Consider the following 24,252-nt stretch of genomic DNA (forward strand, 5'->3'; position numbering starts at 1 on the left):
GCGCCGCCACTGCTTTTATATCCTCCAGACTATTGAACTGTGCAGCTCGCATAGATTCTCACGTTGCCTACTTAGTCAGGGGCAGTATCATAAAACAAGCTCCGTCGCATTAGGCAAGCAGAACTATCACTGTATCATCATCATCATCAGCCTGACTACGTCCACTGCAGGACAAAGGCCTCTCCCATGTTCCGCCAGTTAACCCGGTCCTGTGCTTGGTGCTGCCAATTTATACCCGCAAACTTCTTAATCTCATCTGCCCACCTAACCTTCTGTCTCCCCCTAACCCGCTTCCCTTCTCTGGGAATCCAGTCAGTTACCCTTAATGACCAGCGGTTATCCTGTCTACGCGCTACATGCCCTGCCCATGTCCATTTCTTCTTCTTGATTTCAGCTATGATATCCTTAACCCCCGTTTGTTCCCTAATCCACTCTGCTCTCTTCTTGTCTCTTAAGGTTACACCTACCATTTTTCTTTCCATTGCTCGCTGCGTCGTCCTCAATTTAAGCTGAACTCTCTTTGTAAGTCTCCAGGTTTCTGCTCCGTAGCTAAGTACCGGCAAGATACAGCTGTTATATACCTTCCTCTTGAGGGATAGTGGCAATCTACCTGTCATAATTTGAGAGTGCTTGCCGAATGTGCTCCACCCCATTCTTATTCTTCTAGTTACTTCAATCTCGTGGTTCGGTTCTGCGGTTATTACCTGCCCTAAGTAGACATAGTCTTTTACAACTTCAAGTGCACTATTACCTATCTCGAAGCGCTGCTCCTTGCCGAGGTTGTTGTACATTACTTTCGTTTTCTGCAGATTAATTTTAAGACCCACCTTTCTGCTCTCCTTGTCTAACTCCGTAATCATGAGTTGCAATTCGTCCCCCGAGTTACTCAGCAATGCAATGTCATCGGCGAAGCGCAGGTTACTAAGGTATTCTCCATTGACTCTTATCCCTAACTGTTCCCATTCATCACTGCATAGCCTCTCATAAAATAAAAAATAGAGCACATAAAAAAAGAGGTCTTATTGTACATTTGTAGGTCACCTCCAGCAAACTATGACCCCTATATGTATAGCAATGGCAAGTATTTTCAAAGTAGCCAACAATAAAAAAGGCAAACTTTGAGTATCATTTCGAGTGTTGCAGCCGTCAAAGTCGTAGAACCAAGTCCCAAAATAACGGCAAAGTTTTAAATAAAACCCAGCCCCGCTGAACGAGAGTTACCCTTAAAAGGGACGTCCAGTAAAAGAAAATGATTGCTAAGAATAACTAGTGAAAAATTAATATTGCGTAAGCAATCCTTTCGCAAGCATGTTCAACCATCTTGTTAGCATATTTGTTGAAAGCCAAGAGTTCTGAAGTGTTTAACAAAATATTTCAATGTCAAAAGGGTTCTGAAGAACCTTGAAGTGTCAGGCCGCCACGAGAATCCAAGGGAATACAATGACGAAGCGGTTCTTTTCTTCTAACTCCTCGGAAGATCCGAATATGAAATGGCAGTAACAACAGAAACAGCTGTAGAATATGCAAAATCTACGATGCATTCCCGCCGCAATAATCTCACGATGAATCAGGCACGCGCGCCGGCTCCTGTGAGAGCCATATTTTTGCCTCGAACAGGCCAGTACGCTCCACCACCGCGCATTGTTTATTCACGCCCATCGCGCAGCCGGCTTCAAAGGTTGTTCAACTCTCGGCGATAAAAGAGAACCGACTATCGAGTCGCGCCAGCGAGCGTGGACAGGATACATAAAGCGCGTCTGCTACTACGGCTCTTTATTTGTTTATTCTTAAAGCCGCAGGCACCTAGTCCAGTGCAGTTCGGCTGTTTAGTTTCTTCAGATATGTTGAATCGCAAAGTGCGCAGAAAAAAAAAAGAACGCCATATGCAGATGTCGAAATTAGCTCTTGCCGTTTACGAAAAAAAAGTTTCATCTAGAGTTTTCGTCAAAGACTGAAATTACTTGCGAGATTGAATTCATGACGAAACCTATGGGGGTCATAGAGAGGCCAGCAGTGTGTACTGTGTCAAGTAGACTCTCTCTCTCTCTCTGCCATACGTTTCAATCTCATTCCTTTTGCGTGAGATTACCGCGATAAACGCATAGCACACAACACGGCACGCTCTCTGTAGTACTTGCGTGGTTCGTACTTGTCGATAAGAAGGCGACGTCAACAAGGCGAGAGGAAATGAATCGGAACGGATGTTTGATGATTGATAGGCGGGGTTTAACGTCTAAATACCACCATATGATTATGAGAGACGCCGTAATGGAGGGCTCTGGAGATTTCGACCACCTGGGGTTCTTTAACGTGTACCCAAATCTGAACACACGGACCTACAACATTTCCGCCTCCATCCATAATGCAGCCAGTGCAGCCGGGATTCGATCCCGCGACCTGCGGGTATGCAACCGAGTACCTAAGCCAGTAGACCACCACGGCGGGGCGGAACGGATGTTTACTAAAGGGGCGCCACGAACAGTTCAACGAAGCGGAATGCTCACACACAAAAGTGTATCGTCCTTTTGCATATCGCGCAGCGCTGAAGTACGACGTTGCGCAACTTACCTTTCAGCCATTTAAATGAAATGAAAAAAAAAAAGCTGCGTGACCACAGAAAACCCAGACGAGTGTTTTTGAAGAACGCTGCATTCAGCGTCCCCTCAATTTACTGTCCGCTTTAAAGTGGTCTTTTGAGGTTCCCTGGCAACCTGAATTATCTTTCTTTCTATGCGGTTAAAGTGCTCTCACGTTGTGCATCGCTCCGTGGTGGCTTGACTCTGGGTCTATATCAAGTTTGCCTGTCATACGTTTTCCTTTCTTTTTTTTTATCAATCGTTACACTCGTTTCAGCGGTTTGCCGGGCTAAACCATAGCTATAGGTGATCTTCTGCATAAGTCTTATTTTGTTGTTTGAAAACCAGAAGACATTAGGGATATTCTCTATTTTGGCTTGATTTTTAAGCTGCTACAAAACTGTCTAGCTTTATCTAACCTAATTGGGTTATCTCGCCCAATGATTCTGATGAGTTCACACATGGTACATGGTTTTAACAACTCAACGTTTAGACAATAATTGACTGATTAATTTGACACAAGCCACAGCAAAAGTTGGTGGTCTAAAAAAGCTGCCTCATAAGCACTTGCAGGCTTTTGCCTAAGGAGTTTTATGAAAAATGACGTCCATTACCACCGCATTCCAAAACAGAGTCCTGAAAATTTGTTTTTGAGAAAGGGAAGTTTATTGTACGCTTAACTTGTACATACACAAACGACACATCGAAAACAAGTAAAGACATCCTACATAATAGCACAAGTAAACAAGGACAAGAATGACAGCAAAACCACAAAAATGTCATTTAACGCCTGCTTATGTGAAAGTACACCCTTCTTTCACGCCCTCTTTTCACGGCAGTATTTTTTACTGGCCGTCGCCAGGATCTATAAGAAATTGGGCAGGTAACATTTTTATTCTCATTTTGCCTTGATACGCCCCACGCTTTTCATCCAGACTATGCTGAGAACGTGACTACAGGGCTGCTGTTTCTTTACATTGTGTAACTTAGGCATGGTGCGGGATCAACGCATCGTATAGTTCCTCGGTACCACCATCGCTGTACTCGTAAAAGACTTGCTTATCAAGCGAACACCAACTTAAAAGATGTTTCTTATTGAAACCGCGCTCTGGCGTGGTACGTTAACGACGCCATTAGGGAGACCAACGGTGCTGGCTTCATTCATCTAGCCATAGCATCATAGCATCTCTATGTATAGTAGCATAACTGCGTGTACGAGTGAAAAAAGACCCTCTGTTGCCTGACCAACGAGACGAAAGAAAATTAACAAACTGTTGAATATGTGAAGAATGGGTGCGTCGTCGCGAAGGTCTCTCGTCGTTAGAGTCAGGGTCAGGTAAGTACGTGTCACCGACCTTGGTTCATTGAAGAGGAGCCGGCGTTGAATGCCTTCCCCAGCGACAAAGACGCCGAGTACGTGAAGAGCGCAGATGTTACACTTGAAGAGAGGATAAGCACTCACAGTTTCGTAGCACGCTCCACTCGATAACGCCGCTGCAGGAGCCAGCGGCGAAACACTGCGGAGCGTGTGCGCCGAGGTCGAAGACGAGAGGCAACGCCCACGAAAGACAAATACACGTACACAAATACCAAGCAGATGGCGTAGTGAGCGCGTATCGTGTATATATATATATATATATATAGCGCTAGGCCAGTGCAGAACATACAGCACAGTCACAGCGGAAGCTGGAAGACCAACCTTTTCATAAACACCATGGCAAGTTCTCTTTGGTAACTGTTACAACTACATATGACATATGCATGACTCCATGAGGAACGATAATTTTCGTAGAGCAGAGATGCAGCCACTTCGCATTTTTTGCCATTCGGCAGAGAGAAGATAGCCGGCTGCACATCTGCAGCGTGTAATTTGCATTTTGTTGATGCTGATGACGCTGAAGATTTGTGGCTGAGCCCTTTGCAGTGAGCCGGAAGGATAAAACAATCCACTGGTAATGCAATTCAGGTTGTGTCACGAGGCCTGTTTATTGAAGTACTCCTCGAGCGTTATATATTACAAAGGTTAACGCGATTGTTGGCCCTACATGATGCATGTACTAGGTATTTTTGCGGCGCTGTTTTATTCACCAGTGTAGCTCTGCATCAGAGTATTCTATTGCCCCACAGAGAGTCTGAGTGAAGTACCATAATATCCAGGATATTCTTGTTGCGGTAACAATCATGTGGGCACTCGGCGAATTTCCGCCGTTGCCATCACCATCAGGTCGAGTAAGTGTATATGTACGCGTAAATAAATAAAAGCCGCAAATAAAAATAAATCTGTAGAAGAAATTTTCAATGTGCACCTCCGGGACTCGAACTTGTGACTCTTCACTCCACAGCATGCTGCGCCATACAGCTCTGTGACGTGCTATTCGTTCTTTAGCATGATAACAGCAAACAAAATGGATTGAAAAGTATAACCGCTAAAGACGAGACAGCAGAAACAATGTAGACAGGACTATCAAGTTGCCCATTTCTCAACATATTGGTGATGTGGTACACGGAGATAGCAATACTAAGAACGTCAATGGGCCATATGCGATGGGTAGGGGGCTCACGCGCTCCAGTGTCCGCGAAGGAAGTGCTGGCAGACTCAACCCCTAATAATAATAACTTGTGAGTTTTCATGTCCCAAAACTACGACATCAATATGAGAGATGCCGTACAGCAGAGGGCTTTGGAAATTTCAACCATCTGCTGTTCGTAAACGGCAAGTGACATCGCACAGTAATCGAGCTTCTACCATTTTGCGTCAATTTATATGCGACCCACAATGGCGTGATGGAGCCTACGGCCATCAGGTCAGCAGCCGAGTACTCTAGTCACTGATCTACCTAGATGGACCCAAGTCGACACTTGTAGCACGCCGATCAAACACAAAGAAGTAACAACTGGGACGTTTTCTTGTTCCCGTTCGTCCTATGTGCACCTTAGTTTGTAAGTGTGCTTTTTGTGTGTTTCGGCAACTTATGGTTCACGTGTCGAGCAGTTACGATTCGCGCTCGTTTGATGTGTGTTCTTTTCATGCATTATTTGCGTTTGAGCAAAGCTCCGCAGATATCAAGTTGCTCCTCGTTCATCGTGTGCCATGGAGGCGGAAATGTTGTAGGCCCGTGTACTCAGATTTGGGTGCACGTTAAAGAACCCCAGGTGGTCAAAATTTCCGGAGCCCTCCACTACGGCGTCTCTCATAATCAGAAGTGGTTTTGGGACGTTAAACCCCACAAATCAATTCATCGTGTGCCATTATAATTTTTTTGCTATCGCGTTCATTACTTCACTCTTGTGATGAAACAGTGACGCCCCGCCGCGGTGGTCTAGTGGCTAAGGTACTCGGCTGCTGACCCGCAGGTCGCGGGTTCGAATCCCGGCTGCGGCGGCTGCATTTCCGATGGAGGCGGAAATGTTGTAGGCCCGTGTGCTCAGATTTGGGTGCACGTTAAAGAACCCCAGGTGGTCTAAATTTCCGGAGCCCTCCACTACGGCGTCTCTCATAATCATATGGTGGTTTTGGGACGTTAAACCCCACAAATCAATCAATCAATGAAACAGTGACTTTTTTTTTTATTTCGTGTGATAGCAGTTACCGACAGCGGTAGCAGGGGCGGACAATGACGCCACCTAATTAGGCTGTTGGTGTTATATTATAACAGCGTTCGCTCTAAAGATTTCGGGGAGAATATGTAACCTCTCCCTCTTTCCTAGAATAAGGTTGAAGTGTAATCTAAAAACGAATAGTATAAACACATACGTCCTGACAAACGTATGGTATGAGCTTCTATTCACCCGGGCCGTCAGACGGCCGATCGACAAAGACGTCAGAAACAGAGTCCCATAGACAAACACACGCCATGGTACCACAAGTGCAACTTTCCCATACGTACTGCTACGCGTGCCAGTCGAAATCCTGCCACTAGACTCAAATAATATATGCGAAGTGACCATAGAAAGAAAATATGTTGTTGGCGAAGCCTCTAAAGCCAGCTTACGGGACTCTGGAGGTGAATGAGAAACGCATTTTTTCTTGCGGTGTGGGGGATCCTCTGACTGCATTCCACCTAAAAGGCAAGTACCACCCGTGTGCCCTGTTTATCTTATTTTATTCTATTTTATTGCAGCACACACTCGCCCACACTCTTCCAGAAGTCAGGCGCCGCGTTGGCTTTCGTTTCACATCATTTTTAATCTCCATGTCGTTACCCCTACAAGCTGACGGTACTTCATAAGTTTTTATTTGGTCTTAATTTTTGCGTCTACAACTGGGTCTGTCTTTTCCCGCTAAAATTAAAAACAAAGATATCGTAATGATTGATCATTCCTTCCATTTCTCTTCATATATTCCTGGTGGGAATAAACGTAGCCACTGCTAGGTGACGGAAGGCGGTCTGCACTGGCAGCCAGCAATGCGCGTCGAATGAGAGGATAACATCAATGTAAATGACAGGAGCTGGTGGCGTAGGTGGTTCCTTGAATTACCAACTACGAGAGAATAGTTGCTGCCGCAGTGACATATCGTTACGAGCAAGCCAACCAGAGATGAAAAAAAATTGCCCGCAGCTTCCCTCGGGGGAACACTGAGGAGGATGCGGAGCATATAATTGGTTAACGGGGTGTTAAAGTGCGACTTACTTGGGTCGATGGCTAAATTGGTTAACGTGGTTGTGAAATGGGGTGTTAAATTGCGACTTACTTGGGTCGATGGCTAAATTGGTTAACGTGGTTGTAGGAGGGGGTGTTAAATGAGTGAACACGTACACACGTATGCGAAAGGGCGGCGCTGGTCGAAGGGACGTCGATCATTGTGTTTGTGGATTCGTTGGAATTCATTTCACCGCGACCTTGGACGTCGACGCGCCGTACAAACCAACCGACGAGCGGCAACTGAGCGAGCGAGCGCCGACCTTGAGTATATATACAGCACGACGGCGCATGCACTGTCAGCTGTTGAATGTTCTCGAAGCGCGACGCCACATGCGCGTCCACTGGAGAATCAGGAGAATTGTAGATGTCGAACGCGGTGTGTAGAGGAGGAAGGGTGCACAGATGGTGGAGGAGTGAAGCGCGCGCGGTGTGTAGAGGAGGAAGGGATGCACAGATGGTGGAAGAGTGGGCGACGGCGCGACGGCGCATGCGCGCGCGTCAGCTGTCGAATGTTCGAGAAGCGGTGTGGACGGCGCGGACGGCGCGGACGGTGCACTACAAGGCGCGAGTATAAGATGCTCCGCATCTAAAACAACAGGGCAGTGCAAGAAGGGCCTTTGTTTCGTGACCAATAGGCGTCGGGATAAAAGCGAAGCGATTCGTCTGTCGCGCACGTATCTTCCGCACAGCCGCCGATAATAGAGGAGGTTCGGGAAATAGTTAACTAAGTGCACTTGGTTAGCAAGGAACACCTGCACTTCGTGAACTTCACCCTTAATGCTGCTAATGGCGAGACGATCACTTGTTAAGGATTTCCTCATTATGAGCGTACAGTTGGAAAACTTGACCACCTTATTCTTTCTCACAAGTAAGACTAATTGTCCCAGTAAAGGACTTTCAAATAGGAACGTTGCCTTTGCTTTCATCATCAAGAAGGCTATCTTGAAATCGAGACATTCATTTTTTTTCTGACAAAATAAAAAATTAGGTCACTTCGTGTGCATTGTCAAGTTTTTTACTTCACCATGAATACAAAGAAGCAAGACGTCTTCTATAGGGTTTGGTCATTCTTGTCTTAACGCTTCTCCCAAGGATCTCGAATATAGATAGCGAACAAGCGAGAAGAAAAACTATCACAGTGGCTTCAAGAATTAGCAACATTATTGGGCTAATGCAGAAGGTAAAGTTATTTGTCGGGTTTCTAGATTAAGAGAAAGAAAAACAGCAATAGGACAGCCTTGCGTGACACAAAAGCTCAGCAATTAACGAGTGCCTGCACTTGTTTTGCGGAGTTCTCTGGGGCGAAGATTGTGCAACCCGAATATGCAGGTAGTAAATGGTCCTTTTTTTAGCCACTTTACGGTTCAAATGAGTTTTTAAGTTTTAGTTGAATGCGTAATAATGTTGAATTATTATATCGATAACTGAAAATGATTTGAACGTGTGAACGATTTCGTCATGTCAGACAGAAATTCTAACAGTCAGTCTGACAGATGGACGGGCGGACGGACGGACAGGGAACTTTAATCGAGAATTGATGAGAGAACCCCCTACGGGGAGCCGTTGTAACCGCTGACCGCGCACAGAAAAAAAAAATGTTTTTGGATGTATTCGCTTTTCGCTTCACTAGCCCCTGTTAGTCTCTTAAGCTTACCAATAAACAAGTAAATTATAAGACTAGGTTATTATTAGATACCATTTGCCTTTGCGTATTACCTCAATAAGGAATGAAGTTTTTAGGGTGACACTAGGCATCAAGGACTGGCACAAGTTGGTACAACATAAATAGCTGCATTTTGAATGGTCTTCGTTTTCAGTAATTCTATATTACAAAATGTTAATTATATTTCTTTTCATTTAGCTAAAATATACCAAAACAAAAACTATCAATTTTGCTTAGACATGCAGTATTGGCTCTCCATTTCAGTTTACTGATATCTAAAGGAGCGAGGGCTATAGAGCCAGCTTGGTTGAACAGCGCACACGAGACGAGGACGAAGAATAAGAACACAGAGAAGTGACCAGAGGCTATGGAGCCTTTGGCCAGAAAAACAGTAGCTGTCCCATGAGCTTGAAATGCATTCAAGCTCTTTCGTCTAACTAGAATCAAACCTAAAGGCAACTTCTTTATTTGCACCGTTCTGGCTACAAATACGCTTTATTCGAGTACGCGTCAAATGCACAAAATTTTCAGGATACGTGACATAGTATAGAGACATCTTCAAAGGATGTATTGCGTCACTCGTTTATAACTGTCTACGGCGACGACGCCAAAGATAAATTTTTCATGTTTGATGAAGCATCTCAGGCTTTCGGCTTAAGGAAAAAAACCTCGGCAGCGAATATTTCACGGTTGAGGCTGTGTAGCGGTACAGTGGGTTCTGCATTACAACCGAGTAACCGGACACCAAAGTTTCACTAAGAATAGCGCATTCGTCCATCTGCGTTGCTTACCCAGTTTTTTACCGGTTTCTGTTGCCATTATTCCATTCCGGCCTCAAGCACAGTCACATTGAGGCGATCTGTCAGTCGAGCATATTGCGTTGCACCCTTGAATTGAAGGCGCAGTGCGGCAACACCCCATCAAGGGCTCGCCGACTGGAGTAAGTGAGAACAGCGCTAAAAAATGACTTCGTGTCGCAAAACTGGAAAGAGCGTCCTTTTTTTATTGGGGACAGTCTAGCGCCCTCGCAGCTCGCAGTTTGAGAAACTGAAAAAGAAAGGAATAGTTTCTGAGCGGCCGGGACCTTTAATGTCTTTTTTTTTCTCGGAAGCTAAGAAGTAGATTGGCCAAAGAAGACAAACGACAGCACGGAGAATGCACGCATATGTATGAATGCGTGCATTCTCGGTGCTGTCATTTGTCTTCTTTTACCAGTATATATCATGCCTATATATATATATATATATATATATATATATATATATATATATATATATCCTAAACGTTAATGATTACTAAATCTTTCCAGCATGGTGGTCACCTCAGCTAACCACATTTCCTTCATTATTTCTCTTTGAAACACGTGAGCTCGGCTTGGGGGATTTGTAATAGCGCATATTTTATGCATTTGGCAACCTAACAGAGCTGACACTACTTCGTTCGGGTTTCAATGTGACACCTTACGTTTGTTTTCTTCCGGCTGCCGTCAATCTCAAGGCGTGCTAGATGGTGGGCACGATATATTTTTGTAGATATATAAGTGTGTGCTGTTCCAAATATGTAGATAGCGCTGGAAAGCATGTTGTATGAGACATGTTGTATGAGACAGGAATATAGAAACGAAGAACTGTACTCTTGCAGAAACTGACCAGTCGACACTTACTGCACGATGGTCACCTCATATCACCACATCGTTTCTTTTGAACTATAAGTGCCACTTTCTTTTTTTTGCGAGACCATAATTTCCTGCAAAAGATATCCCAATTTTTTTATGGCAGAGTTATAAGTGATTCAACGTACGCCACGCTTCCTCGCGCCCGTTGTTTACTACGGAGTCAGTGCACTTCTTTCTCCGCTACGTCTCTCTCTCTCTCTCTCACACACACACACACAATATATATATATATATATATATATATATATATATATATATATATATATATATATATATATATATATATATATATATATATATATATATATATATATATATATATATATATATATATATATATATATATATATATATATATATATATATATATATATATATATATATATATATATATATATGCCCCGCTTCCTGCTCTTATGAATTCTGCCACACCAACTGACAAGCCAAACGCGCCATGCAACGCTGGCTGCACGTGTCACCACATCACGCGCTGGACAAGGAACGCTGGCGGTTTTTTTCGAGGAGCAGCTCGAGGCGAGACGCACTAGAAGTTGACGAGGTTTTGACCAGTGAGCTCACAACCTTTGTGTATTTAGTTGACGGGCACAAGTTCGCCATTAATAAATAGCTGTTTTAGCTTCCGGCACTGTATTTGTTCGTTACAATATATATATATATATATATATATATATATATATATATATATATATATATAGGCAGGACGTTTGAAAATTCTAGCTCAAGTTCACCTAGCACTTGATAAAACCTGAAGTGGTTCCATGACGAGTTAAATGCTTGCATTCTTTCAGAATGGCGCTTTTATTGACAATGATAGCATTTCTTGGTCCGTTCTAGCCTTGACGTTTTGCTAATGATGCGTTTCACAAAGATCAGCGTCTATTTGAAAAGTAGTTCTGAGAATTCGCGTAGCTCTGTAGTAAAATTCTAAATTGCCACGCAGAATGTTTGAGTTTGATTCCAGATGAGACCCTGACATTTATTATTCGCATTCGTGGGGTCAACGCTACCGATGTCGGGTATTTCTTAACGCCAGCGCGTTGAAATTGCCCCTGAGAGTTCTCGTCGTTCCTGGGTATATAGATACTAAGTGTCAATCACCTGTGGCACATACCCGCCCGAGGTTATGTGCCACTGCCTGGCAGGAACTGTTTGACGACGTAAGCGACAAAATTGTGACATTAATCATGGCTTGACCAGCGCGTCATATTCGTCAAATAATCTTACGTTCCCATGCTAATTTCGGTTCACGTCAAGTTAAGGGGGTAACCACGAGAGCACTCAAACGTAATAGGATAGATAGATAGATAGATAGATAGATAGATAGATAGATAGATAGATAGATAGATAGATAGATAGATAGATAGATAGATAGATAGATAGATAGATAGATAGATAGATAGATAGATCAATAGATAGATAGATACGCTCTAAGTCGCCGAAGTCCGCTAAGAAATTCTTCGCATTTAAAAACAGCGCAAAAAGACAGTAACAATATGGGGCACACACACGAGTGGTGACTCGCAACAATCAGCACATGTGTCAGTGTCCCTTTTACTGTCCCTGTCTTCTTGCGCCGTTTTTTTTGTTTTGCTACAATGCTATCAAACCAAATAGCCCCCGACAAGTATTTACAGTGGCTATTTGTCACTACACCTTCCGCATTGACGTCGCTCTAGAAACAATTGAAAATTATCCCTGGTGTTCAGGTTTAAGCAAGGCAGCTGTGATGGGCGATGTTTGCGTCGGCATACTTTTTTTTAACTCTGTCCTCAGTAGGCTGGGGCACCGTGTATATCTATCACACGTTTCCTTTGTTGAAAAATGAAGCTCTCGTGTAACTGAAAGCAGGAGAGATGGGAAAGAAAGGTGGGTGGTATTACAGAACTACTTAGCTCCATACCAAGCTTTTCGGAACCTACGATGAAATTTTAGGATCGTTATTGCAGTCTTGAGGAAATCAGATCTAAAGCATGCGAGGTTCCCTGAGGTAATTTGATGGCTTCGCCACGAGAACGGGCATGGCGGTGTGTTGGAACATGTCAACCATGCGTCCATTTATTCATGCCACTGCAGTAAAGAGGGCAAACCTTGTAAGAAGCGTTTGTTTTCAGTGTTTAAATGCTGGTTTTCAGTGAACGTGCCGTTAACGTCTTGCTTCTAGCCATACTTCACGCCTTTTTCGGGGTCCTTTGTTCTCGCAGTCGCCGTGGTGGTGGCGTTCTTCATCTGCTGGGCCCCGTTCCACGCTCAGCGCCTGATGGCCGTCTACGCAAAGGTGCCGACGCCGGCGCTCGAGATCGCCTTCAACCTGCTCACGTACGTCTCTGGCGTCACGTACTACGTGAGCGCCACCATCAACCCCATCCTGTACAGCATCATGTCGCTCAAGTTCCGCCAGGCCTTCCGGGACACGCTCATGCGCTGCTGCGGCCGCCACCGCGCCACGCGCCATGGTAAGTCCGTCGTGTCGGTCACCTTCCCGTCCGGCTTCCGGTCCACCTTCCGTTCCTCGCTGGCCTTCGAGACGTCCGACTTCACGCTCCTCACGGACGGAGGCCCACCGCCCCCGTACACCGTCGAGGCAATGCTCGCCCAGAGGGCACGTAACATAATCGTGTCCATTGACGAGTGTAGCGAGCCTGGAACGAGCAGCAGTCGCAAGGCTAGCACAATCTCTAACAGCAGTCTGCAGATGGTACCCAGAGACGCGTTTGATCGCGCCGAACGCCTCTCCGCCCGGATGGTCGAGCTAGGTAGCTGTGGTTGAGTGCGGCTCCACAGAAAAACTATCAATGGCCGATGAGATTAAGATGATTGCGAGGAGCGACAGACGATGCCACAGGCTGACTTGTCAACGACTCCTGATGACCTGTTTTGAAATCATACAGGAGCAATTCTCCGAACATGGTGATTTCACCAGTAGAAGACTTGTTTACCAGACAGTGACAACATGAATATTCCAGAGTAAGTCTTTGGGAAACCGTATGGTCAACCTGATTTTTGACGTTGGTCCCACTACACGTGTGCTTCGGAAAGCAAAGCCCCCAACGCAGACTCGATCAAAGCGTGGCCCGATTTTCGAGTCGGTTTCAAGGTTCCACTCTCGATGGCTGTGTTTCTTCGACACCGCATTCATCCTATTGTATTCGGGCGCAGGACAAGCATGGCTGGCGGTTCCAAGCCCCGCCTGCCTATTTTGTACAGGCGCGGGTGTTTTCTCGACCTCAGGCTTTGAATATCTGTCTCAGTTGCTTTTTCTGCAGACGACACATCCGGCATAGCGTTTGTGGCTTTCAGCCGGGTAGTCTTGGTCTTGGTTTTAGAAGTCGCACATTTTAGGACTCTCTCCCCGCATCGTCCTCGTAATCGTCGGGATGACTTTACAACTTACTACTACCGTTTGCTGAAGCTTATAACGACAAAGCCTTGCCTGCGCTTTACTTTGTCTAGTTTGTATGTTGTGCCTGCAATTTTTACCAATTCGCGTTATCTCAAGGCACTTCACTGTAACACCAAACTTTTTCACAATTCGTGATTGGTACCGATTTTTCAAATTACTCATAAGCTGAAAATATTCTACTTTGACACATCCCAAGTGTAAACCTAAGTACTATATAGTCTGAAGCAAAACTTAACTGAAGCGTAACTGAAGCAAAATTACTATTTGTGTTGTTCCTTTCCACAATAGCTACTCCTTACTTTTCGTTGGGGGAAATCCCATTGTGACTACCGTTGAAGACGCAGGCACATTTCACGAGCTTTAAAAAAGATCCCAAACTGCCATATTTTTAGAGTGCCCGAGTACAAGGCACGGCTTGCTTTAGGATCACCGTGAGGACATGACTATTTACAAGGCACGTTCTCAACGCTGAAGTCAACATATTTTGAGCACGTTTAAAAAAGTAGTGAGAAGTCAGGGCACATGTTTGTCTTCTGTAAACTTTTGCTTGATGCTGATCTGTTACGCAGCGCTGACTCCTTTGCTGTCGTTATGGTGTATAGACTAGAAAGTGTATTAGGGTAAATGGTCCAACCCTGGCGTATCGTCACCCTGTGCGTGTAATCATTTACTTGTTTAGCGTAGGTACATAGTGCTCGGTGTCGTAACCTTTCCTCGAGTTCATCCGTTGTATGTCGTTCCTTAGACGTAGACTGTATGAGAGTGCGTGTGTGGTCGTTTGACGTTGATTTTAAAAACAGCTGTGTTGAGTCTACTGCTTCGGTGATGTCGGTGTGGGTTACGTTGGAGTCAGCTGGGCTACGGGAATTTAGATTTGCGCCGCCACAGTGGGAAACTTGTGCCGTCTTCGCATAGTGTGTTGTTATGTGTACTATGTTTGTGCAACTGCCATTGTCAAGGGTGGTTCTTGCCTTGACGCTGGTCAAAAACTGTGTTCAGTGTAATAATGTGCTCACGTTTGTCCGGTAGACTTGCTCAGTGTTACATATTTTCTTGTGTCGAGTGAGTGTGTCTGTTTGAACCAGAGATGGAATCCCGTCCTGCCTAGTCTATTTTTGAGAATGTTGAAGCTCGCAGAAAGGTGGATATGTGCTATATAAAGAGTAGGACTTGTGTTATTTCTATTTGAAGAGTGATAATCGTCTGCGTTTGAAACGAGTCATTTTCAGGGTGTTATATAGTGTAGAATAATCAAATGTTTTTGTTCATACAGAAAGTTATGCTTTATGACTGTTCAGAAAGTTTCTTTTTTTGCTCTTTTTCTTTCAGCCATAGTATGTACAATTTAAACGAAGTTGTATCGCATTATGAATGCCAGAAGCAGCAAGGAAAAGTTTAAATATAAATTGTTCACAAATTTCAAACAGTTTAATTGGTCAGCTTCACACACTGCTGGATTACATAGGACTTATATAGCTTACAAAATATTAGTGTCACAAAAAGTGTTAACCTCACATTCATGATATCTTTTATTATGTGTTATTCTCTGTAGATAAAAACCTGTTGAACATGGGAACCTACATTCCACTTAATTAGTCAGCATTGAACATTCTATTTGATATTTGGCGAAGTAATTGACAGCTGCAATCTTTAATATAGGCGGCTTGAAATCAAGTTCAGGTTTAAGACTGCCACACACGCAAGACGCACTGGGAGAAGACGATATCAGCTAACTAAAAAAAGAGAGAAAGCATGCTTCCCTATATTATGTAGTATGTATGCTACTGCCGTCAAAAAGAAAATGGCTCAGCATGGTTCAGCATACATTGTTTCAAACCTTGATAAAGCAATATTGTTATGTTTCATGTGGAGATTGGCTCACAAATCAAATCAAATCAGATACACATAAGCAACAAACATAAGCAAGTCCTGGTGTTATAATCAGAATCATTCAAAACAATGTTCCGAAATGATCAGAAAACAAATTATTTCGGTGAACTTACAACACAATCAACTTGATATCTTTGAAGCATATGGGAAGCAATAAGAGGAGGCTTGCTTGCAAACAAAAAAAACACTGCCATTTTTGCTAGCCAAACAGGTCTACTCATTCTGAAGGCAACTATTCCCAACAGTCATTTCACTACTGACATCCTAAAACGACGCCTCAGACCACTATTACTCATGAAACAGCTGAAATAGGGCGTAGATTTCAAGGCTTAGCAAAAATGTGCAGTTCATGGGCAATAGAGAAGCAATTTCGACATTTTATCATCATAGCGTAATATAGAGGCCATCCGCACCTGTTCGCTTTCAAATTTCAATGTGCAGGCATAGTTTCAGCCTACTACTCACTTTAGGCACTGCTACGTCGGTTAGTCCCGCATTGCCGTGATAGACAAGGCTGTGTTGGACTACAGTCTTTTAGAGGTAACTTTTCATTAAGAAATGAGCTTGATTTTCCACGCTTTCTGCATGCTAATAGAAAATTTTTGAATAACTAATTGAATAATCCGAGATAGATCTTTGACAGTACAATTCAGAGCTGACAAGAGCTTGTATAAGAGCAAACAGAAGCTCTTTGTACTAAATTCGCAACATTTTGAACAACTTCTGTTCTTTGATACCAGTGCAATACAGTTGTCACGTTTTGTGTTTTAAAGTTTGAATTGTGCCTGATATGTTCAACTGTGTCCTCGCAACAAAAACCATTGCGAAGAAATTAAAAACCACAAGCGGTATAAGTTAATACCACACTATGGTAATTAGACAAAGCTTGGAGGGGCTTTATGTTTTACTAATAGCATGTATCCTTGCATGTTGGCTCTTTCGCATTGATGTCAATGTTGTATTGCTGTCAGTATCGCATAGAAACAGAACTGTGCCATGTATTCAACTTAAAGTATGCGCAACATGCATCTCTGGACTTATGACCGCAGCTGATAAGCGCTGAAGAGGCAGCAAAGCCTTCATATCTAAGCACTGTCAGCTTCTGAGAGATCTAGGCGTGAAACCATGGTTGCTTGAAAATTTGCTCTATTGTGAATGTTCTAATTGTTTAAGTAAATAAAAAAAACATGTGCTAACATAAAAACAACGCGTCTGCATGTTCGCCTTGTAATTAAGCTGCCAACTTAAGGTTTGGACGCCTCAAGCATAAAATATTTCAGCAGAGTTATCCACCATGCTTCCTGGTTTTCCAGGGAGTTGTAGTTCGCCTGAAAACTGGCAAACCGTTCTTTAGAATACTGGGTTACTGGAAGGGAAAACTGAAAACGTAAGTGGCCAGGATGATAGATTCTTGCAGCAGGGCGTATGCTACTTGGCTGCTGAAGTAAATCAGCCGTGTCATGTAAACCAGGGCAAAGTAGCATAACCGTGAAAGTAGTGTTTAAAAGTTTCTTTTTTTTATCTGTTCGACTACAACGCCCGCTTAACAGACAAACGCGTCTCCAAGGCGCTGCGAATAAGACATTCGTGTGTACTGAAGGACGAATTCCCGAATGATAGCTAATGATCGAACAGTAGACATCGTTACTGAAGTAAAGCTTCTCCGATGGATCATTCCTGATGTTAAATACACCTATGGAAACGTCAGTTTCAGAAAACTTCGCGTCATTCTAAGGCATCGTGGTTGTACAAGTCATCACGCAATGCAGCTAACAGCGCTTGGTAACCCGGTATTAAGCTGAACTTACTGCACCTGCCGAAGCACCGGATACGTTGATGCTGCCTTCCACGCTTGCGCCGATGAGCGCCGATTACAGTCGATCAAGGTGCACGCGACAACGTGTGGAGACGATAGCGTCATAAGCGTGGCATATCCAAAACTGCTGCGCTTGACGGTCATGGGTCCAGTATAAAGCGCGCGCTCATTGCGTCACTGTAGCTGCTGTCACTCTCCTCTTACTCTCTTGCGTGCATCTGTCAATGCTTTCTCTCTCTCTCTGCCTGCTGCGAGCATTTTACCCTTCTGTCTGTTCTACTCTCTGCCATGCTAAATAAATCTCTCGGCGTCTGCCTACCATCACTTGCCTCCGTGTGTTTTTTGTTCACTTCCTCAATCCAATTCACTGCATCGTGCGTCATTTCCGCTTGCGTAACTTCCTTCGCTTCATTTCTATCTGCAACTCCATTCTTTTGCGACTACCAAATAACACACAAAACATATTCCGCCTTGTCCAGTGCCTGTTCACTGAGCGAACCATTCAGGATTCCCAGACAGAACTTGGTTCTCAAAAAGAACTAGTACGGTATAAAATAGAATATTTTGGTGAATATCTCAAGTATATTCCAAGAAGATAATATATTTTAATATTATTATTGCACACGCTTTTCTTACGTATCATCACAAAAATTATTCAAATAAATGTATGCATGCGTGTACAACAAAAGTTCTGTTTTTTTTAACCTAATATCGCTGAACTCTAGGTAGACCAACTTCAATTATCACAAAAAAAATATTTGTGCAATAGTTCTATAATTCATCCAAACTACCTCATAACACGCCAGAAAGCTTTCAAATACACTCCGAATGCACGTACATGCGTGTATACTTTGGATAATACTTGTCTCCTTGCAACAGCAGTGCACATTTTCATTCGAGCCAATTTATTCAGTTCACAAAGATATACAACTATATATTCGAAGAAAAATAAACAAGATACAGTAATGAAAAAAATGCTGCGAGATCAGATTTGGTAAGTTGTATAAAAACAATTAAGCAATACGTAGTGACGAGTGTTGCAATCTTTATAGCAAGACATATATTCTTTGCCACATTCACCCATCTTCGCTTTTTGTGCGCTTAAATGCTCCCAGAGACGCCATAAGCGCGTGCTAATGCTCACTGCGATGCCGCCCCATTCTTTGACCACTCATTAAGGCTGACCTTGCGCTCAGCTACCCACTCTGCAGCACTACCCATCTCTGCCTGTAACCCTACTCATTAGAGCCACAACGTGCCTGACTGCATGCAACTCCTCCAACAGCTCTGGCCCTCGTGATTCATTAAAGGAAAAACGAAAAAAAAAATAACATGGCAAGTTTCGGCAACCAAGGCCGGCCAGAAACTGCGAGGAAGCACGAACTTGCCTGCTTCTAGACGCAATCTTATTACCCACTCGCTAAACCCTTTACTAGGCACTTACCGAAAATTTCTTAAGGTTACGGCAATTCATCAATGTCAACTTAGAAGAACAGTAGTAGCGTGGCCTTCAAACACTCTGCTCCTGCCTAAACTTGAGAACAGTAGAGCAAAAATCAGTTGTCTGTTACGGACACAGCATCTTCCGAAAAACCCACAAGCCGGCAGCTAGTTTAGGACAGCAGAAGTAGTATTCATTAGCTTCTTAACATATGTCAACACAAGAGTTCCCTTGTGTGCATTTCTCCGGAATTCTTCTTGTGGTAACACAAACCTGCGGTTCTTATTCCGTAACATCGATCGTATTGACACACGAAACGAGATTTGTCACTCATGTTTCCGGCAAGCGGTAAATTCCGCGTAACTTGCGGAAGCTGAAGTGATTTTCAGTCAATGCCCACAGCATGTCTCCTGATGTCTTGTTCCGACCTCCCTTGCCTTCAGAATGGAACTCGGCGGAGTGCTACGTCTCGAACCACCAGCTTCACACGACACCGTCGACGGTGTGAACAACAAACCCTCGCCGCCAAGTACAGCGACCTGCTAACGTTTTCTCCCCCTCAAGACTGTGCACTGTGACTGTGGTGCCTGTGGGAATTACCTTCACGAGTATCTTAGCAGACAATGTGGACGTCTTGCCACTTCGAAGTGACAACGGCGAGTGTATTTTGCCTGCGAAAGCTTACTCTCTGTACCAAGACTGTAAAAAAAAGTGGCTGTGGATTAACACTTACTGGTATGATCATATAGTTACGAGATCTGGAGGAGGCACTCTAAGATGAATGAAGGGGGCGCTTGAGAAAGCACCTAAGTTAAGAAACCCTGCATATAAATTCCAGCACAATATTGTCCTTGACTGACCAGTGAACACTATTGCAAAAATATGCTAAAGTACATTGGTGCTTGCTTACTGCGAGTACTGACTCTTCAAAACAGGGTATGTTCTGTGCTGGAACTATACAATTCAGAGAACACCGTAAGCATAAATTCAAGCTAGTCATTACTTTGACTTTGTCCTGCAGTTGTGGGCTGTGTACTGGATGAACGAACCAACAGGCCTGTATAGGCCTCCTCCTGAAACACGACCAAGTTGGCACACTTTGTGTGTTGTCCAGTAAACGCAAAATTTTAGTAAACTTGTCAGGGCACTCTGCTGTTGCGATGTGCTGCTCGTGTTTACTGCTTTTCTCAGAACAGTATTATATCGACAAAGCTAAAGAACGACTATTTCGTACATTTGATATATGCTAATTTATTCACGTTAACGTCCACTGTTAAGTATTACATGCTCAGTGCTAACATCAGTGAATAGAATTGTTCCATTGTACTCAGGAAAGATACACGAACACAGTGCTGTTGCGTATCTGTACTGACTATCGCAAAACCCTTCAAATACTTGTATTTTCATGTATCAGCCTAAGAAAATGACCACAGTTTGTATGTATAAGCCAAGCGCTTTTGCAGCTGTCCTGTGTGCCACGTGAGCGTTGTTCGGCAAGGTGGCTTACGTAAATGGCCCAGCCTCCTGCTAAAACAGGATGGCCGTCAGAGTGCGCTTGCAGAAAACCCTGGATTCAAGATCGAGCAGGTGAAGTTATCGCGTAGAAATTCTTCTCTAGCAGTCACTACTCTCCTCCTCATACAAACCCAATTGTGGTTCTGTTGAACTAAAATAGTGAACAAAACACAATATAGCAGTCATTATGTTCGTGCTTTAAAAAAACTCAGCTTGGCTCAGTGGTAGCTTGCTGGAATATCCTCAAAGAAAGGTGATGTACATTGCTGAAAGAATAAATGGAAACGCCAAGTTTACGTCATTACGTGCACCCATATTTGAAAGGAGGAGTAATATACCTGGGGTGTCGTGTTGCTCGAGCCGAACCAGCAGTGGCTGCAGGTGCTGCGAACAGTCGGTGCTATCACTGCCGTAATATTTCTTGAGAAAAACGGTACAGAGTAAGCAAGCTTACATGACGTCCATTCTCCGACGAGTAAGAAACGGGGAAACGAATGGGCCACGTTTTGTCTTCAGCAACGCAGTGTCGGTAATCAAAGGCGTGAAGGGAGGTTCCAAATTAGGGGAGAGGGTATCACCGCCCACAACCTCCCAGGTCCCCGGTCGAGTCCAAAAGACAGGATGCTTGGAAATCTACGGAAAAAAAGTGATAAAGTGTCTTTCGCCATGACCCACTTTTGGTCGCGGGCTCTTTGGGGCAAACATGGAAAGATGCACTTCTTGGATTGCGTCATCAGGGTCCTTCGACTACCATAATAATACAATACCTGCTTGCACATTACCCTGCTCTATAAACACTGAAAAACATTTCCAAATTAGTAATGATATAGGGCAGGCTTTGTGCCTCCTTAAATGACTTCCCCCTCTCCCTTCCGCGCGCACACTTATGTCATATGCAGGAACGCGAAATTCACTGAGGTGGTAATAAATAGAACATCCGTACAGTGGTGCCTGCATTGGTAGCACTATTCTTTCCGGAAACATTGTCCAGGACGAGTTGTTGATGGTGCCTCAGTTGTATTAGCATCCGCGCCCGACTTCAAAGCACTCATTAAGGTACCTGAATGGCTGCCTCACAGCCTTCCTTGAGCGGCGACACTGGCTTTCTACAAGGCCTCTTATTTTGGTCCTGCCACCATTAATACTGAGAAGTGGCAGCTCCAAACGTGCGCCTCAAACGGGCGTCTTGCTCACATTAGCAGCTCAACGCTTTAGAAAGAAAAACCCCGTGGTATAATTCCAGAAGGTGTTTGTCGCTTACACAGCATGAAAATGTGTTAAAATCAAAGCAACTGCTTGCTACTTGCTTTTTTTTCAAAAACGACCCTTCCTCATCAACCATCAAATGGTCGTTTTTATTCTAGCTGCTAGAGTATTTTTTAAATGGAGGCAGCTTCTTCAATGCCCCCGACTTTCAAGTTTTTTTTTTATCGTGAGGTTTTTCCAAAAAAGTAGTCATAGCCACATCAGCGCTGTCTCCCTACTCTAAATAGTCATTAACAATGAAGAAACTGAAATCCTAGATATGATATATAACAAAAAGTTAGGGTGACATCAAAAAGATAGTAGCTGTGTTCTTTTTTGCAAGAAGTTATACTCCGAAAGACCGACAAATAACTCGGACGCACCATGGGCACACTATGAATAACAGTGTCATTAAATGCATGCGCAATTGTTATATGCAAGTGCACACTTCTGCTACTTCAATTTTATAAAGCATATCAGAAGATCACCAATTGAAAACATTGAAGAATTTGTCCGGTTTTGCGGCTATGCAATCTGAGCGTACCTTTTCGTAGTATAACCAAGCTGATTAGAGCCCAGTTTTTCATACGAAATTGAAGACTTGAGCACAATTTTTTCCCTAATACGACAGCTTCTAAAAACAGTGTTCATTTTTTAACGATGCGTTCATCCTACTTTTAATTTTCATTTATGTGGTTGCGAAGTAATCAGGTTAGGTTAGGTACTCTGGTTTTCTTTGCCCTTACAGACAAAAAAAAGTTTCATATTTTATATTGGGTAACAAATTGTATTTTTATGGTCTGAGGTGTTCTTACCTGTCATTTTTCTCTCTTGACATGTCTAAACCCACCTGAAAAGTTTTCCAGTAGTCACATCTCAAATCTCTTGACTTGTCCCACTTTTTCTTCATCAAGAGAAAGATAAAGGGGACTACGTAGACAAGAAAACACGGCGACAAGGAGCTCACTTCGAGCTGCTCTTACTCCAAGTAAACCGCCTCGATCTCTTTTTTATTGATACCAATTGATGCTCAATAACGTAGCTCAGAAAGAGAAATAAATAAAAGGAAGAGACAGGAGGTTGACCTAGAAGAACTAGTTAGCCCCCCCTGTACAAGGGGGGGGGATATAAGGGTCAGAAAGAGGAAAGAGATGGGGAGATATAAAATAAACTATAAAAAATTCACATGCACACACATGCAGGGCGTTTCGATCACAGTAGTTTGGACAGGCCGGTTGAACGCAAGAAGCGCAGGAGCGCCTTCACAGCCTTCTTCTGCGACATAAAGTCCTGTCATGGCTCAAGCCTACACTATAACCTACGTGGTGTCAAGCCTACACAATTTTATGATAAAAAGTTCTCTCTGGCATTAGCTGAGACTATGATACTGCTATGGGTTTTATCAACAGTTCATTGACAAGCGCTATGGGTCTTAGTATTTATCCTGAAGTCTACGACAGACAGTTTCCTGTCGGCATGACGTCCAGTTTCAGAGCGAATAAAGTTTGTTTTGGAAAAACGATGCCTCACTGGGATACTTATGGTAGCCTACGAGTTTCTCGTCAAACTTTTCAAATCATGAAAGAAAGGTAAGTTTGTTGCTTTGATACCTGTACTAACCAGCCTCCTTTAAGGATCTGGAGTAGCGGTTGTCATTAACAGTCTTGGAGTGATGGTCCATGGTGGTTAGGTTTTAAAGAAGCATGCCATAAGCGAGGCATCTTCAACAAAAGATTTCCAATTGTGGATCTTTTTTTGTTCCTTTAGAATACACACCTCAGACAAAAGTGGCATGTACACTTTTGAAACCTGCTATGAACATCAATGAAGAAACAATATAGCTTTACCAATATTTTTGTACTGTACTTCGACTTAGTTTCTTTCGAATTTTCGGTAACATGGTACATTAACACACACGCTGCAAGATACGACTTAGAACTGATCTGAAAAAAGCGCCTGAGTTTATATGTGCATGTATTAGCGACAACATTGCTACTGGTTATACGCAAAATGCAAACTCTGCCTTTTGAAGCAAGAAAATTCTGGTTTGAAATCTGCTCAACTAATTCGATCATTATAGATGGAAGCAAGATAACGCTTTGAACAAGACCACATGAGGAGGTAAATATTTCCAGCCTATTAGAATAACGTGTGCTTGATGTCGCGCTGTCGTTGAAAGTAATCACAATTGGAGATGTCGGTACTAAGACAAGAGTCCTCTATAACATAGCTCTAAGACTACTTTAACCTCAGGCATAACTAATTAGAAATGTTTCATAATGCAAATGTCATATTCATTAGACCAATTGCATTCCAACTTCCACCTAATATGATGTCAGGGGCGTTAAGTCCTGAAATCTCGATTA

At 43.5% G+C, this 24,252-nt stretch overlaps 1 protein-coding gene across 2 annotated transcripts in view; it reads left to right on the plus strand.

Moving 5' to 3' along the window:
* LOC119181450 (pyrokinin-1 receptor) overlaps nt 1-23,405 on the plus strand; it is a 190,414-nt gene extending 167,009 nt beyond the window's left edge. The window contains exons 3-4 of one of the 2 annotated variants that reach the window (XM_075875000.1): nt 12,781-13,032; nt 19,570-23,405. In XM_075875000.1, coding sequence (XP_075731115.1) covers nt 12,781-13,032; nt 19,570-19,634 — 317 coding nt within the window. In that variant the 3' untranslated portion in view covers nt 19,635-23,405. Of the gene's footprint in view, nt 1-12,780; nt 18,010-19,569 lie in introns of those variants that run through there. The other variant, XM_075874999.1, reaches the window with a different exon arrangement.
* Nucleotides 23,406-24,252: the final 847 nt, after the last annotated feature.

The sequence above is a fragment of the Rhipicephalus microplus genome, chromosome 10 (assembly GCF_043290135.1).
Source record: "Rhipicephalus microplus isolate Deutch F79 chromosome 10, USDA_Rmic, whole genome shotgun sequence".
NCBI classification, from domain to species: Eukaryota; Metazoa; Arthropoda; class Arachnida; order Ixodida; family Ixodidae; genus Rhipicephalus; species Rhipicephalus microplus.